Genomic DNA, 15329 nt, shown 5'->3' with positions numbered 1-15329 from the left:
AATAAGGGCCTCATCCCAGTCCTCCGCCGACACCACCCCCAGATCAGGCTCCCAACGGGATGAGTTTCTTAGGGTCAGAGCCCAGTACGATGTCTACAGGTAACGGGGTCTCGAGCGCAGGGATGTCGGAACTAAACTGTGTGACTAGTGCATGGCGAAGTTGGAGATAACGGAAGAGCATGTGGTTAGCTAGGGTGTGGGTTTCCTTAAGGCAGTGGTTCTCAACCCTCCAAATGCCGTGACCCCTTAATAAAATTTTCCAAGTTGTGGGGACCCCTAACAGTAAAATTTTTCGTAGCGTGGGCTGTCAGCACCCAAGGGAAAAAATGTAATTTGTGCCCCTAACCCTTACATTTGTGAAGTATTAAAACCCCTTATGGTACATTTTATTATGTACCACTCTTTGTTGTCCTTTCTTTCCCTTTTATCTCTCTATCCTAATTTCTTCTCCCCCCCCACCCCCTTACTATGTCTCCGACTTTGTGGTGTCTCGTTGCAGTGACACCTCTACCGAAATCAAGAGATAGGGTCTCCCCAGCCCCTCCCACTTCACATTCCTCACCAGTCAGCTGACCGCTAGTCTCTGCCCCCCCCCCCAGCCATGTCATGAACTGAATGGGCGGCTGCAAAGAGGCTGAGTGGGCGGCCGTGGGCTCCAGGGACTGCCCTGCTGGGTGGCTGCAAAAGAGGTTCAGGCTTCAGGAACAGCCCAGGATTTGATGACCCCTGGCAAATCATCATTCGACCCCCGAGGGGGTCCCGACCCCCAGGTTGAGAACCACTGCCTTAAGGGATTGGAAGGACCTAACCGAGCCGAGGGCAACGACCTGTGTGAGGTATATAACTCCACTCTTGATCCAGATACCGTGGTCAGGGATTGTGGCCAGCTCGGGTAATCGAGGGTTGTCCCATAGGGGCGTGTGCGGCTGCAAGCTGATTTGGCTTGCCTTTGCCATTTTGAACTTTGTTTCACAGTTGGACTTATCTCTATTCAATGTACAAGGGTTACTTTGTTCACGCATGGTCCCTATATGTACACTTTATTAGTTTAGTTTTGTTAGTATTTAATTCCAGCGCAACTTCATTTCCTCTTTCCTTGCATTTTCTGTGTGTATAACACTTAGTTGTTGCAGCTTATGTCACTGTAGTGCGGTAGTTTTCTGTTTTTTCCAATTAACCACTTAACCCCCAGAGCATATTGCTGGTTAAAGACCAGAGCACTTTTTGCGATTCGGCACTGCGTTGCTTTAACTGAAAATTGCGCGGTCGTGGCTCCCTAACAAAATTGGCGTCCTTTTTTTCCCACAAATAGAGCTTTCTTTTGGTGGTATTTGATCACCTCTGCGGTTATTATGTTTTGTACTATAAAAAAAAAATAGAGCGACAATTTTGAAAAAAATTCAATTTTTTTTACTTTTTGCTATAATAAATATCCCCCAAAAATATATAAAAACACATTTTTTTTCCTCAGTTTAGTTTGTTAAAAAAATCGAAATAAGCGTTTATCGATTGGTTTGCGCAAAAATTTATAGTGTTTACAGAATAGGGGATAGTTTTATTGCATTTTTATAAAATTTTTTTTTTTACTACTAATGGCGGCGATCAGCGGTTTTTTTCGTGACTGCGACATTATGGCGGACACTTCGGCCAATTTTGACACATTTTTGGGACCATTGTCATTTTCACAGCAAAAAATGCATTAAAAATGCATTGTTTACTGTGAAAATGACAATTGCAGTTTGGGAGTTAACCACAAGGGGGCGCTGAAGGGGTTAAGTGTAACCTCATTTGTGTTTCTAACTGTAGGCTGGTGTGGCTGTAGGTGTGACATCATTGATTGTGTTTCCCTATAAAAAGGGGAACACAAGATCAATGACGGCGCCACAGTGAAGAACGGGGAAGCTGTGTTTACACACAGCTCTCCCCGTTCTTCAGCTCCGGGGGCCGATCGTGGGACTCCAGCGGCGATCGGGTCTGCAGGTCCCGCGGTCACGGAGCTTCGGACCGGGTCGCGGGCGCGCTGGCACTTAAAGAGGACGTACCTGTACGTGCTTGTGCCCAGCCATGCCATTCTGACAACGTATATGTGCAGGAGGCGGTCCTTAAGCGGTAATGTGTGCGGGTGAAATGAAGGGCAATAGTTCAATGATAGGTTATCTTTCGTAGGATGTGGAACCCTGTTTACTTACCATTTATAAAAGGAAGTGTTTGTCCAATTGTCTGAACTAAACTGAGTAATTAAAAGAAAAAAAAAAGTATTCGTGAACTGTCCAGAGTCTAAATGAAAAGAAAACATATGGAAATAAAAGCATTCACCAGCACACCTTGGCATTGTGATAGCCTTGTCCTTTATTAAAAAAAAACAACAGGCATCACAAGCCAATGTTTTGGGATCGTACAGGATCCTTTTCTCAAGGTAAAGGTGGCATTAAAGTGGATGTAAACCAAATTCATTAAATTTGAGCTGGGCACATATCTGCAGTGTTTTATTATCTCTCTTCAAAGAGCTAAGTCCCGTAGCTCTCTCCTGACCCGTTTCTCTGTTATCAGCCTGATAACGCCTGAAAATTTCTGGGACACATCAGATAAAAGCAGCCTGACGTTGCTAAAATAGATTAGCAGGGAGCTGGCCCTGTTACAAAACACCTCCGAGAGTCTCTGCCCATGATGAGAGGGGGTGTGTGCCTTTCCTCCAATCAGCAATCATTAGCTATCTTGGCTGTATGCCCAGACATCACACTCTGTGTTAACCAGGAAGAGAAAATCTCCTAACAAGATCTGAACTTTCTAAACAGTATATAAATGTGAAGACAGCAGATATACACGTAAAACCTATGTAGGGAGATTTGGTTCATCTCTGTGTATCATCTGAGGCTGTTCACTTCATGGAGGGTTTACATCCACTTTAAGGACAAGACTATCGCTAAACCAGGGTGTGCTGGTGACAATTCTTATTTTCTCAGGGTTGGTCTTGATTCTGCTGGCTTCCATACAAAATCTAAGGAATTCAAAACCTGCTTGAAGCAGTTCAAATGCAGGTCAGAAGGAGGTCAACTGCAGGTAAAATTCAATGATCTCAGAAGCATCTCAAACTGGGGTCAACCTAGTACCATAGCCGTGGAGCTATAGCTACTCATCTTGTAAAGCCCACACAGAAAATAAGGATAGGATAATAAATAGATGGCGAGAACAGCTCATGAATTATGCATATTCCTAACAAAGGTTTTCACATCACCAGGTACTCTTTACTGCTTTGTTACCATTCACGGTTCTTTTTCTATCAGAACATACATCTATAGGAATCTTTATTTATTTTTATTTACCGTAAGTAATTTTTTATTAAACATTTATTTTAAATACAATAGCAAATATAAAATCATTGTATGGGCAACCCAAATAGAAGCTCCCTATAGTATACATTGACTAACATAAATTAAATCAAATCAAACCACACAAAATCTATAAAAAAACAAACAGACATAGAACCTCTCGGACTCAATAAGTAACGTAGAGTCATAAATTGCATACTTGTAGGATTACGCTGTCTCCAAAGAGATTCCTGGAAGTGAAGCGGTGACTGCGCCAGATGGAGATACCTACTCTTTTTTGTTTTCGGTTAAATTGCGGGTAGTGGCGCAGGGCACTACATATTGTTTTATTTTTGGGTGCTCACAAAAGGTCATCTTTAATTTATGTAAAACTTTCAAACCAAGAGGAAAAAAAACAGGAAGATTGGCTTTAGTGTATGTGTTTAGCGTATCGAAATCTGCTGGTACATCTAAACGACCATACACACGATGGGACTTTTTGACAAATGGACGCGTTTGATCGGACAATCCGACCGGGTGTATGCTCTATCGGACAAATGTTTTCAGTTTAACGAACAAATGTGCGCTGTGAATGCTCTCAAACATTCCGGCAACAAATGTCCGATGGAGGATAATCCTATCGCGTGTACACAAGTCCATCGGACTAAAGTCCAAAGTACAAAACATGCATGCTCAGAACCAATGCTAAAGATTAGACAACAATAGCAGACGTTGCCCAAAGGGTGGCGGTAAAGAGCTGAAAAATCATGTGACTTGGTGAAAGTTGGCTGAAAAAGTTCTGCCGTGTGTATGCAGAACAAGTTCACGGCCAACGCCCATTTGGACCAAAATCCATGGAAAAGTCTGATGGAAGTCCGATCGTGTGTATGAGGCTTAACACTTCCCAACCCCAAGACTGACAATGCTGCTGTCCAAAGGTGTCTCTGTTGCTCCTCTATCCAGAGTGGGGGCACTCTAATACAGGAGGTGTGTTACTGGGTAGATCACCAGGTGAAAACAGAGGGGGAAAAAAAAAGCCTAAAAAACAAAACAAAAGCCAATTTGCCCACCACATCGAATGATTGGTAAGCTGCAATATATGAGCTGCAATTTTTCACAGTCACACATGTTGTGTATTTTAGTGATTTGACATCACTTGTCTTCACGGTTAGTAGCATTCCCAGTATATGGAGAGTGCTTCATATTTTTAGGTTAAAGGCGCTGCACTTTATTTTCACACTTTATACAATGTTTCCTTTGTTGTGCTGGCAGCCACTATAGATACTACACATTGGAGGAGTGCAGTATATTTATAACTTTTAAGCTGCAATATATACATTTTTTTGTTTTGAGATTAATACGTTATACCTCTGAAAATTAAAGATAGAAGCTTATTGGCTGCCATGTACAGCTGTTCCAGATTGTGGCTGCATTGGAAATTATTAGTAAATTCATCTCAATGGAGTCACAGCATTGTAGAATGTGTTCTGCTTACTGTACCCTATTGTTTCACTGCAGAATACACATTGTCTGATAATATCTCGAGACAAAACAAATGTTATATTTACAGAGGGTTCTGTATTCTACAGTTGATGCTTTTGTCCACAAGGGGTCACTCCTTCACAATTAAAGCTTCACACTCAACTGAGGATCAAATCGTCTTACTGATCCAAGGAGCAAGGACTTTATTAGTTTTATATTGTTTCCTTGTAACTTAAAGAGGATATGTACAAGAGACTTAAACTCAAACTCTGATATGCAAATAGTAATAGAAGATTTGAGAATGGGGCCTATTCAGTTAAGAATACCTAATATATTATGGGAAATCTTCATCGGTGGCCGAGATGATTTCCCCTTGCTACCTGTTCCAGTCACTCAAAGGGAATTGAAAGGAAAATCTCTCATACTGGTGAACTGATCACACCCTTTGCAACCATTAACCAGGCAGTGTTGCCATTGGGAAAGATCCAATAATTTACTCTCCCACGACCAACAGTCACTTGGAGTGAAAGCGGGTAAATCCGAGAACACAGCAACACAAAATATAAACAGATGTATAACCCTTCCCCACTAAAATCAGAAACATATTAGATTAGCAATATGGGGGTAGATTCAGAGAGAAGATACGACGGTGTATCTCCTGATACGCAGTCGTATCTTTGAGTCCGGCCGGTCGTATCTATGCGCCTGATTCATAGAATCAGATACGCCTAGATTTGACTAAGATCCGACCGACGTAAGTCTCTTACGCTGTCGGATCTTAACTGCATATTTACTAGGGTTGTCCCGATACCGATACTAGTATCGGTATCCGGACCGATTCCGAGTATTTGTGGGAGTACTCGTACTCCCGCAAATACCCCGGATACCCAAATAGAATACCCCCCCCCCCCCCTCCCCCTCCGCCGCCGTGACGCCGCATCCCGCCGCCATTCGCCGCATCCCCGCTGCCGCCGACTGTGTCATACGCCGGGAACATTACAGCTTTGAATAGCTGTAATGATTGGCGCCGCGCATAGACACTCCCCCTCGCTCGGGTGAACTGTCCAATCCCGAGCGAGGGGGAGTGTCTATACGCAGCGCCAATCATTACAGCAAATCTAAGTTGTAATGTTCCCGGCGTATGACACAGTCGGCGGCAGCGAGGATGCAGGTAAGGGGGAGACGCTGGATACATGGGGGGGAGACGCTGGATACATGGGGGGGAGACGCTGGATACATGGGGGGGAGACGCTGGATACATGGGGGGGAGACGCTGGATACATGGGGGGGAGACGCTGGATACATGGGGGGGAGACGCTGGATACATGGGGGGGAGACGCTGGATACATGGGGGGGAGACGCTGGATACATGGGGGGGAGACGCTGGATACATGGGGGGGAGACGCTGGATGGGGGGAGACGCTGGATACATGGGGGGGAGACGCTGGATACATGGGGGGGAGACGCTGGATAGGGGGAAACGCTGGATACATGGGGGGGAGACGCTGGATACATGGGGGGGAGACGCTGGATGGGGGGAGACGCTGGATACATGGGGGGGAGACGCTGGATACATGGGGGGAGACGCTGGATGGGGGGAGACAATGGCTGCATGGGGGGAGACGCTGGCTGCATGGGGGGAGACGCTGGCTGCATGGGGGGAGACGCTGGCTGCATGGGGGGAGACATGGCTGGATGGGGGGTGACAATGGCTGGATGGGGGGAGACGCTGGATGGGGGGAGACAATGGCTGCATGGGGGGTGACAATGGCTGCATGGGGGGAGACAATGGCTGGATGGGGGGAGACAATGGCTGGATGGGGGGAGACAATGGCTGGATGGGGGGTGACAATGGCTGCATGGGGGGAGACAATGGCTGCATGGGGGGTGACAATGGCTGCATGGGGGGAGACAATGGCTGCATATGTGGGGGGACATCGCTGCATTTGGGGACACATTTAAAAAAAAGTATCGGTATTCGGTATCGGCGACTACTTGAAAAAAAGTATCGGTACTTGTACTCAGTCCTAAAAAAGTGGTATCGGGACAACCCTAATATTTACGCTGGCCTCTAGGGACGTGTACGCTGATTTACGCCTACAATATGTAAATCAGCTAGATACGCGAATTCACGAACGTACGCCCGGCCGACGCAGTACATTTACAACATTTCCGTAAGCCTTTTCCCAGCGTATAGTTACCCCTGCTATACGAGGCGTATCCTATGTTAAGTATGGCCGTCGTTCCCACGTCGAATTTTAAAAAGTTACGTCGTTTGCGTAAGTCGTCTGTGAATGGGGCTGGACGTCATTTACGTTCACGTCGAATCCAATGACGTCCTTGCGGAGCAATGCACACTGGGAAATTCCACGGACGGCGCATGCGCCATTCGGGAATAACTTCAATCACGTCAGGTCAAGCCCGATTTAAATAACACACACCCACCTCTTCAGAATTTGAATTAGGCGGGCTTACGCCGGGCTATTTACGCTACGCCGCCGCAACTTTCTTTTAAGAATACGGCACTTGCCTGTAAAAGTTGCGGCGGCGTAACGTAAATAGGATACGTTACGCCCGCACAAAGAAGCGACATTCTACCTGAATCTACCCCATGGTGTTGTCAGTGGGGACTGACTATGGGACAAATCCATAGAAGACATTTGCCTTGTCACTTTGGAGGAACAAAGACTAGCTGCTACAAAAGTTGCTCATGAAAGCACTACACACATTTATTTTATTTCAGGTACTTATATAGCGCCGTCAATTTACGCAGTGCTTTACACAAACACACACTGATTATATCTTACATTCACATCAGTCCCTGCCCTCAAGGAGCTTACAATCGAAGGTCCCTAAGGCCAGCAATTTACGGTTCAAATCTCAGCTCAGTAGGAACCTGGCGAGATTCAAACCATTAATGGGCCGGCTGAATGTACCAAGTTGATCGATCAACTTAGGTACAACCAGCCTGCTGGATTCGCTTGCAATTATTTAAAGCGGCTGCTATAGCCCTATTATATGTAGGTATGAATTTGAGTAGGGTCAGCCATATACAGAGTGAATTTCTTTCCTGCAATCACGGGTTGCAGGAACAAGATCAGCTTGATTCTCCCATCCACACAGTGTTGATGTGTGAATCCCTCCTGAAGAGACATTGGCCCGGATTCACAAAGCACTTACGCGCCGACGTATCTCGAGATACGCCGCATAAGTGTAAGTATGCGCCGTGCCCATAAACTGATACGCCTGAAAATAGGCTTCATCCGACTGACGTAACTTTCCTACGCCGGCGTATCGTTGGCGCATATTTATGCTGGGCGCATTTGCCGCTCCCATTGATTTTCTATGCACATATGCAAATGAGGGAGATACGCCGATTCACGAACGTAGTTGCGCCCGGCGCATAATATACGCGGTTTGCATAAGACTTACGTCCGGCGTAAAGTTATTCCCCATGTAGGAGGCGCAAGTCATGCAAAGGTATGGACCCTGGAACACAGCTGTCGTATTTTACGTTGTTTACGTAGTACGTGAATAGGGCTAGGCGTAGGTTACGTTCACGTCGTAGGCAGTTGTTTCGACGTGATTCTGCGCATGCGCAATGGGATGCGTCCACAGGACGGCTCATGCGCCGCACGTTATTCGTAAATTTATGACGCTCAGTCCTTCATTTACATGGGGTCACGCCTCATTAGCATGGCTCACGCCCACTTCTACCTACACTGGCTTACGCTGAGGAAACCCAGCGTATCTTTAACAGCGACTGGGGGCGAGTGCTTTGTGAATACTGTGCTTGCATCTGTGCGCTGCGCCGGCGTACATTAGATACGCTACGCCCGCATAAATATGCGCCAATGTATGTGAATCCGGGCCATTGTCTTCTGACAGGGAAGGGCAGGGGGGAAGCTGGGAAAAGGCAATAGCCCGGAAGGAGGGATTCCTGCATCAACACTGTCTGTGTTGATGCGGAAATCAAGCAAATTTTTTTCCTGCAACCTGTGGTTGCAGGAAAGAAATTTGTTCTGTGTATGGCCGGTCTTACTCAAATTTATACCTGCATATAATAGGGCCAATTTAGACAGGAGCCAATTAACCTACCGGCATGTCTTTGGAGTGTGAGAGGTAACCGAAGTACCCGGGAAAAACCCACGCAGGCACAGATAGAATATGCAAACTGCAGGTAGTGCCATGGTTGGGATTTAAACCAACCACCCTTGTGCTAGTAGGCGGACTAGTGATAAGACCATATGCTGAACCTCATCAATCATAGCTGTGGAAAATGAGGCCCCGCGTAACCCCTAATATCACTGAAAAGCTGGCGACTTTCAATAACAACATAGTATTATAGTCTCAGACAAGTTAGCCTAAAGGCATGATAGGAGTACATTTGTTCATTTATAATAATTGCACACATCTCACCTCTCCATTTTCTACAATAGCCATAGAACTCATCTGTCCACAAGCAATTCCAGTAACAAACTTATTCTGTAGGCAGCTGGTAACTCTTCTTGGAATAGGCTGATTAGCAGTAGAGCCAGAACCAACTTGTCCAGAATTATTGTATCCCCAAGCGTACACCTGTGAAAAAAAATCATAATTTATTTTATACCATGCATTCAGTTATCAACTACCAAAGATTCTGCATTCATTAAAAATAAACCAGGTCTTCATGTGACATCACATTCAAATCCCACCTAAAGCTATAATTATATTTTTGACAGAAACATGTATGCTAATATCGTTTCAAAATGTATTTTCATTATTTTTAAGCCTGCAGCTTTTATTAAAAGAATACCAGGTGTTTATGCCATGTAGGGCCATGTTCACACATTCCCTATTATAGAGTGACAACTGTCCCTCTATGTTCTCCTGCGTTGCCATTTTGTCACATGGGCTTCCACTGGAGACTACAAGTGGTCATTTAAACACACTTTACGCAGGCAATGAGTCACCATCATGAAATCTAAAACTGGCCATAAACGAGCAGATTTTTATATAAAATGTTCCTACGAATATCCACACAAACCTTTAAAAAAAACTTCTCATCAGCACAATTGATGACATGACAAATATTATTAGAAAGGGCTTCAATAAAAGCTTGCTTTTAACATTCCATTTTGAAGTGAATGGACTTTCCCAAATGAAAACCACAGTCACTGTTAGAAATTTGCTTGAGAATTTTTTTTTCCATCCGACGCCTTTATTTTCAACTACAGTGACAAGAAAAGTTGAACAAAGGTTTGACACAATAACAATTAAATAAATCAAACTAATGATCTTAAAACAAAAATGTTTGAATTAAATTCTACTGGTGTATGTTCAGCTTGGAAAATACCATTTAGTAGAAGTGTGTGGAGACAGTAAGTGGCTGCGAAGAACCTGCAGGAAATTAGCAGTACTGAGATGCAACAGATGTAAAAAAAAAAAAATGGTAAAAACAAATAATTTTTTTAATAAAAAAAAAAAAAAAAATGGCAATAGTTTATAATACCCAGTACTTTAATAAAATATTCTCTTTTATAGTGACTGCTGCATGTTACCTTTCATTAAATAACACAATCAGGGGAAGGAGTCATATTCAGAAATGGGTGATTACAGGTATGACCCAAGAATTTATTTTTGGTTAGCGCTAGACATGCTATAAAAGAATCTTCACAGGCTTTCACAGCACACATAAGATCTTCTATTTCTCAGATGACCAGCTGGAAAAAATGCATAATCTTATAACAAAAGTCCAGCCTGACCACCAGCGCACACCCAGTGGTAAATATGTTAAAAAATCTAAAATAAAAAGAATGAATGCATGAATAAAAGCCAAAAAGGGCATATCTGGTGGAGTCGCATTGTGCTGCAATACTTGCAGAACCTGACACTGTCAACCAGCGCCGTTGCACAAAGCGACTACTTTGTTAGAAACTGGTTTGTTTTGGGTCAGTATAAAACCATACATTTTTATCTCATCCTGTTAGAAATGCAAGGGACAAAAGTGGCAAGTGTAATCCATTTTCAAAAAATGAAAACACTAAAAGATTCATTCACACCATCTCTGTTGAAATGGGTTGATCTGCAGGCACACAGGTCTGGCCATAGATTATACAATTTACTTTCTTCAACCACGGGTGTAGGGAAAGAAAACTGCTAGGATTCCCCCATCAATAAAGTCAGTGTTGGAGAGGGAATCCCTTCCTCTGCACTATTGTATTCTGACAGCAGGAGGTTTCCCCGACATCAGAATACATTAATCACTGCTAACAGCTATAGCCACCGGCAGTGAGCGTATGAAAAAAAAAAAAAAAAACACGACAGGCTGGTTGTACTGAAGTCAATTGATAGATTGACTTCAGTACAACCAGCCTGCCCATAGAATTAACTGAATTTCAATCCTGGCCTGTTTTAAAGGAGAATTATAGTCAAAGCTATTTTGGCTATGCTTCTCCAATGGACCAGAGGAGTGCAGTTCGTTCTGCACTCCTGTGACCTGTTTTCAGCCGACAGCGGGCTAAAGTCCGCTGGTGGTTGACATCACTCAGTCAGTCCAGGCTCGAGAAAGATCCTGACTTTACAGTTGGGATCCACACAGATGCCTTGACCGGCAGCTAGCTCAGCATCTCAGCAAGCCACTGAGACACTGAGCCAGCCCATCCCGCTCACCACAGCCCAGTGCTCCAATGAGCATTGGAGGGGCAAAGCAGAGAGCCTGTGACTGACAGTTACCAGCTCTCTGCAGTCTAATGACCAGAAACTGGGCAATCAATGGTCTTTGATCGCTCAGTTCCCAATCTTAGGAGGCAGTGGGAGACAGCTGCTGCTGGGATTGGTGCTGCAGCCTTCTAGGGGAGCATGAAGGTTTGTTTTTTCCTAAAGCCATACTTTTCTTTTAATGGTTGTTTTCTATGTGTCCTGTTGGTTGGACAAAATGCTGCATTGAGGTAAATTATGGTGCATTGCGTAAAACTGCAGACATCATGCATTTTTTTTTACACAGTACAACTTATCACACCACATAAAACTGCAGTGCGCATAAATGCACTGTGCTGCATAGACCTGAATAAAAGTGTAATTGTGTGACATTTTAAGAACATAAAAAAAAGAAAAAGTAAACAGTGCCTTGCACTGTAACATTGCCCCTACACAACAAACACCAGCCAGCTGGTAAACAAACATTTAGGAGCAGTTGGGCATTTTTTTCAGCTGCCCCTGAACTCTCCTCTGTTATCTTATATATGTACACAGGGTCATTTATAGTCGTTTCTAGGCAGGTGAGTTTAGAAGCATTTTTTGGAAAGCAAAAAAAAAATGGAGTTCAGGATGGATGTTCAGAGGCATTTGAAACGCCTGTAACAGCTTGTAAACGCTGCTAAACGCGGTAACTCACGTTTAGCAGCGTTTCGTTTACAGACGTTTTCCATAAAAAAAAATATTATATATACACATAATATATATATATATAAATAAATATAAATAAATGTTTTTTTTTTACAAACGCTTCCAGATGCAAATGCACCATGTAAACGCTGCTAAACTGACGTTTTTTAGATGCCGATTTTTAGCAGTCAAGTTAAATCGTTCAGGAGAGGTTAAACAACGTCCTGTGTACATGAAGCCTTACTATATGCAGCACAGCTTACACTTAAAGTGGAGTTCCACCCAAAAGTGGAAACTCTGCTGATCTGCTCTCCCCCCCCCTCCTTCTGGTGCCACATTTGGCACCTTTCAGGTGGGAGGGGGGAAACGAGTACATTTTTTTGACAGACACTCTTCCTGACTTCTGGGAGACTGCACCACAGCGCCGTTGTTTCGTCAGAATCCCATCAGATTAGGTAATGGAAGTGACGTTCTGTCAGCTGCGCATGCATCCACCGCTACCAGGTTTGCTCATCTGACAGAACACCTGCAGTCATAAGAAGGCAGAGCAGACATCTTACTACACCCAGCTACATCTTGAATTTTAGAGTCATTTTAGCAATCAAGTGAGTGGATATAAATAGATAAATATTGTATGTTGACATATGTGACGCTATTGATTTGTTACATTTTGAAAGAAGCTGGACACCAGCAGTGGAAAGGTGGCAGAGGCCATGTTGGTCCACCCCCCCACTGCTCAGTGCTAAACCTTTAGGCTTTCAAAATTAAACATCCAAACAGCATCACAGATGTCAACATACATTTATTTATATCCGCACACTTTATTGCTATAATTACTCCTTTAATTAAAGACAGCTGGGTGTAGTAAGATGTCCGCTGCCTTCTTCTGACTGCAGGTGTTCTGTCAGTTTAGGAACCCAGTGGAATGCATGTGCAGCTGACGGGAACGTCACTTACGTTACCTAATCTAATGGGTCACCGATTCTGACGAAACACTGTTCCTCGGAAGCTCTGCCCCTTCCTCTTTCCTTTGTCGTCGGGCCAATTAGAAAGCGCAGCTCACTTTGCGCATTCGCGCAGTAGGGAACCGGCTCTGAAGTCGAAAAGGCTTAATTGCCGGTTTGCCTTACCACGAATAGCAGTGACAGTACCCAGGAGCCAATCCAAAAATCGGCTGGGGTGCCAACATCGCAGGCTCCCTGGACAGGTAAGTGTCTATATTTTAGAAGTCAGCAGTTGCAGTATTTGCAGCTGCTGACTTAAAGAAAAAAAAAATTCCCCAGGTAGAACAAATTGCTTCTTGCACTCTTTTACTGTAGTTTGCAAGTGTTAGTAAGCACATGGTGCAAGACCCAAGACTGACATCACTGATGTTTGCTTACCTCACCATCAGCCGTAGTCACCATTGAATGATGTGAGCCACAAACCACATTTACAACTTTCTTATTTACCAAGTTAGTTGACACTTGGCATGGGGTTAACGCTTGATTTGTGGATCCATTGCCCAACTGGCTGTAGGCATTATGACCCCAACTATATACTTCTCCATCTGCAAAAAAAACAAAATAAGGGCAATAGCCCATTAGCTATCTTTACGATGTGTACGTTTATTACAAAATTCAGCACTATTACACCATGCATGTAAAACTTCAGCCCAAAAAAATTCTAATACAGGGAAAATGATGATTCCCCATTTAAAACCAGACCATACAACAACAAAGAGCGATCATGTACCACTTCTCTAGGAAATCACCTTTCACTGTACAAGAACATTCCTATAAAATAACCGAAACCAGGTTGGCCTAACCATCAACATTCAGAATGGCAACAAAAAAAACGCATAGGGATATACAGATGCAGTCCTTAAGGGCCAAATACAAGCTTGGGACAGGCACAAGTTGAACAAATCGTGATATTGTATACTTATGATCTAATGCCGCGTACACACAATCAGAAATTCCGACTGAATTTTGGCTCAAACTTGTGTTGCATACACACGATCACGCAAAATTCCGACCGTCAAGAACGCTTTGACGTACAACACTACAATGAGCCGAGATAAAATTAAGTTCAATGATTCTGAGCATGCGTCGAAATGATTCTGAGCATGCGTGTGTTTTTTGACGATCGGAATTTCCGATTAGAACCTTTCCCGTCGGAAAAATAGAGAACCAGCTCAGATGGAGCCTACACACGGTCGGAATTTCCGACCAAAAGCTCACATCTAACTTTTCTTGTCGGAAATTCCGACCGCGTGTACGCAGCATAACACTTCATTCACATCTGAGCTAAGAGTCTTTGGTGGTTTTGCAGGCTTCTTTGTACAGGCATATTTATGGGTGCCTCGAGGCTTGAGCCTTTTTTTTTTTTTAATAGAAAAAGTTACTATGTACAGTGGGGATCGAAAGTTTGGGCACGCCAGGTAAAAATTTGTATTAATGTGCATAACGAAGCCAAGGAAAGATGGAAAAATCTCCAAAAGGCATCAAATTACAGATTAGATATTCTTATAATATGCCAAAAAAAGTTAGATTTTATTTCCATCATTTACACTTTCAAAATTACAGAAAACAAAAAAATGGCGTCTGCAAAAGTTTGGGCACCCTGCAGAGTTAATATCTTGTACTGCCCCCTTTGGCAAGTATCACAGCTTGTAAACGCTTTTTGTAGCCAGCCAAGAGTCTTTCAATTCTTGTTTGAGGTATCTTTGCCCATTCTTCCTTACAAAAGTCTTCCAGTTCTTTGAGATTTCTGGGCTGTCTGTCACGCACTGCTCTTTTAAGGTCTATCCATAGATTTTCAATTATGTTGAGGTCAGGAGATTGTGAAGGCCATGGCAAAACCTTCAGTTTACGCCTCTTGATGTAATCCCCTGTGGATTTTGAGGTGTGTTTAGGATCATTATCCATTTGTAGAAGCCATCCTCTCTTTAACTTCAGCTTTTTCACAGATGGCATCAAGTTACCATCCAAAATTTGCTGAAATTTTATTGAATCCATTTTTCCTTCTACTCGTGAAATGTTCCCCGTGCCACTGGCTGCAATACAACCCCAAATCATGATTGATCCACCCCCATGCTTAACAGTTGGACAGAGGTTCTTTTCATTAAATTCTGTGCCCTTTCTTCTCCAAATGTACCTTTGCTCATTCCGGCCAAAAAGTTCTATTTTAACC

At 43.6% G+C, this 15329-nt stretch overlaps 1 protein-coding gene across 3 annotated transcripts in view; it reads right to left on the bottom strand.

Annotated features, from left to right (window-relative positions):
- The window catches only part of RCBTB2 (RCC1 and BTB domain containing protein 2), a 90166-nt gene that overhangs the window by 52393 nt on the left and 22444 nt on the right, over positions 1-15329 (bottom strand). For all 3 annotated transcript variants that reach the window (XM_040341230.1, XM_040341229.1, XM_040341231.1), the window contains exons 4-5: positions 13538-13704; positions 9210-9368 (exon numbers count right to left, since the gene is read on the bottom strand). In XM_040341230.1, coding sequence (XP_040197164.1) covers positions 9210-9368; positions 13538-13704 — 326 coding nt within the window. The remainder of the gene's footprint in view (positions 1-9209; positions 9369-13537; positions 13705-15329) is intronic.

Source organism: Rana temporaria, chromosome 2 (assembly GCF_905171775.1).
Source record: "Rana temporaria chromosome 2, aRanTem1.1, whole genome shotgun sequence".
Taxonomy (NCBI): Eukaryota; Metazoa; Chordata; class Amphibia; order Anura; family Ranidae; genus Rana; species Rana temporaria.
This window is presented reverse-complemented; position numbering and strand designations above follow the sequence as displayed.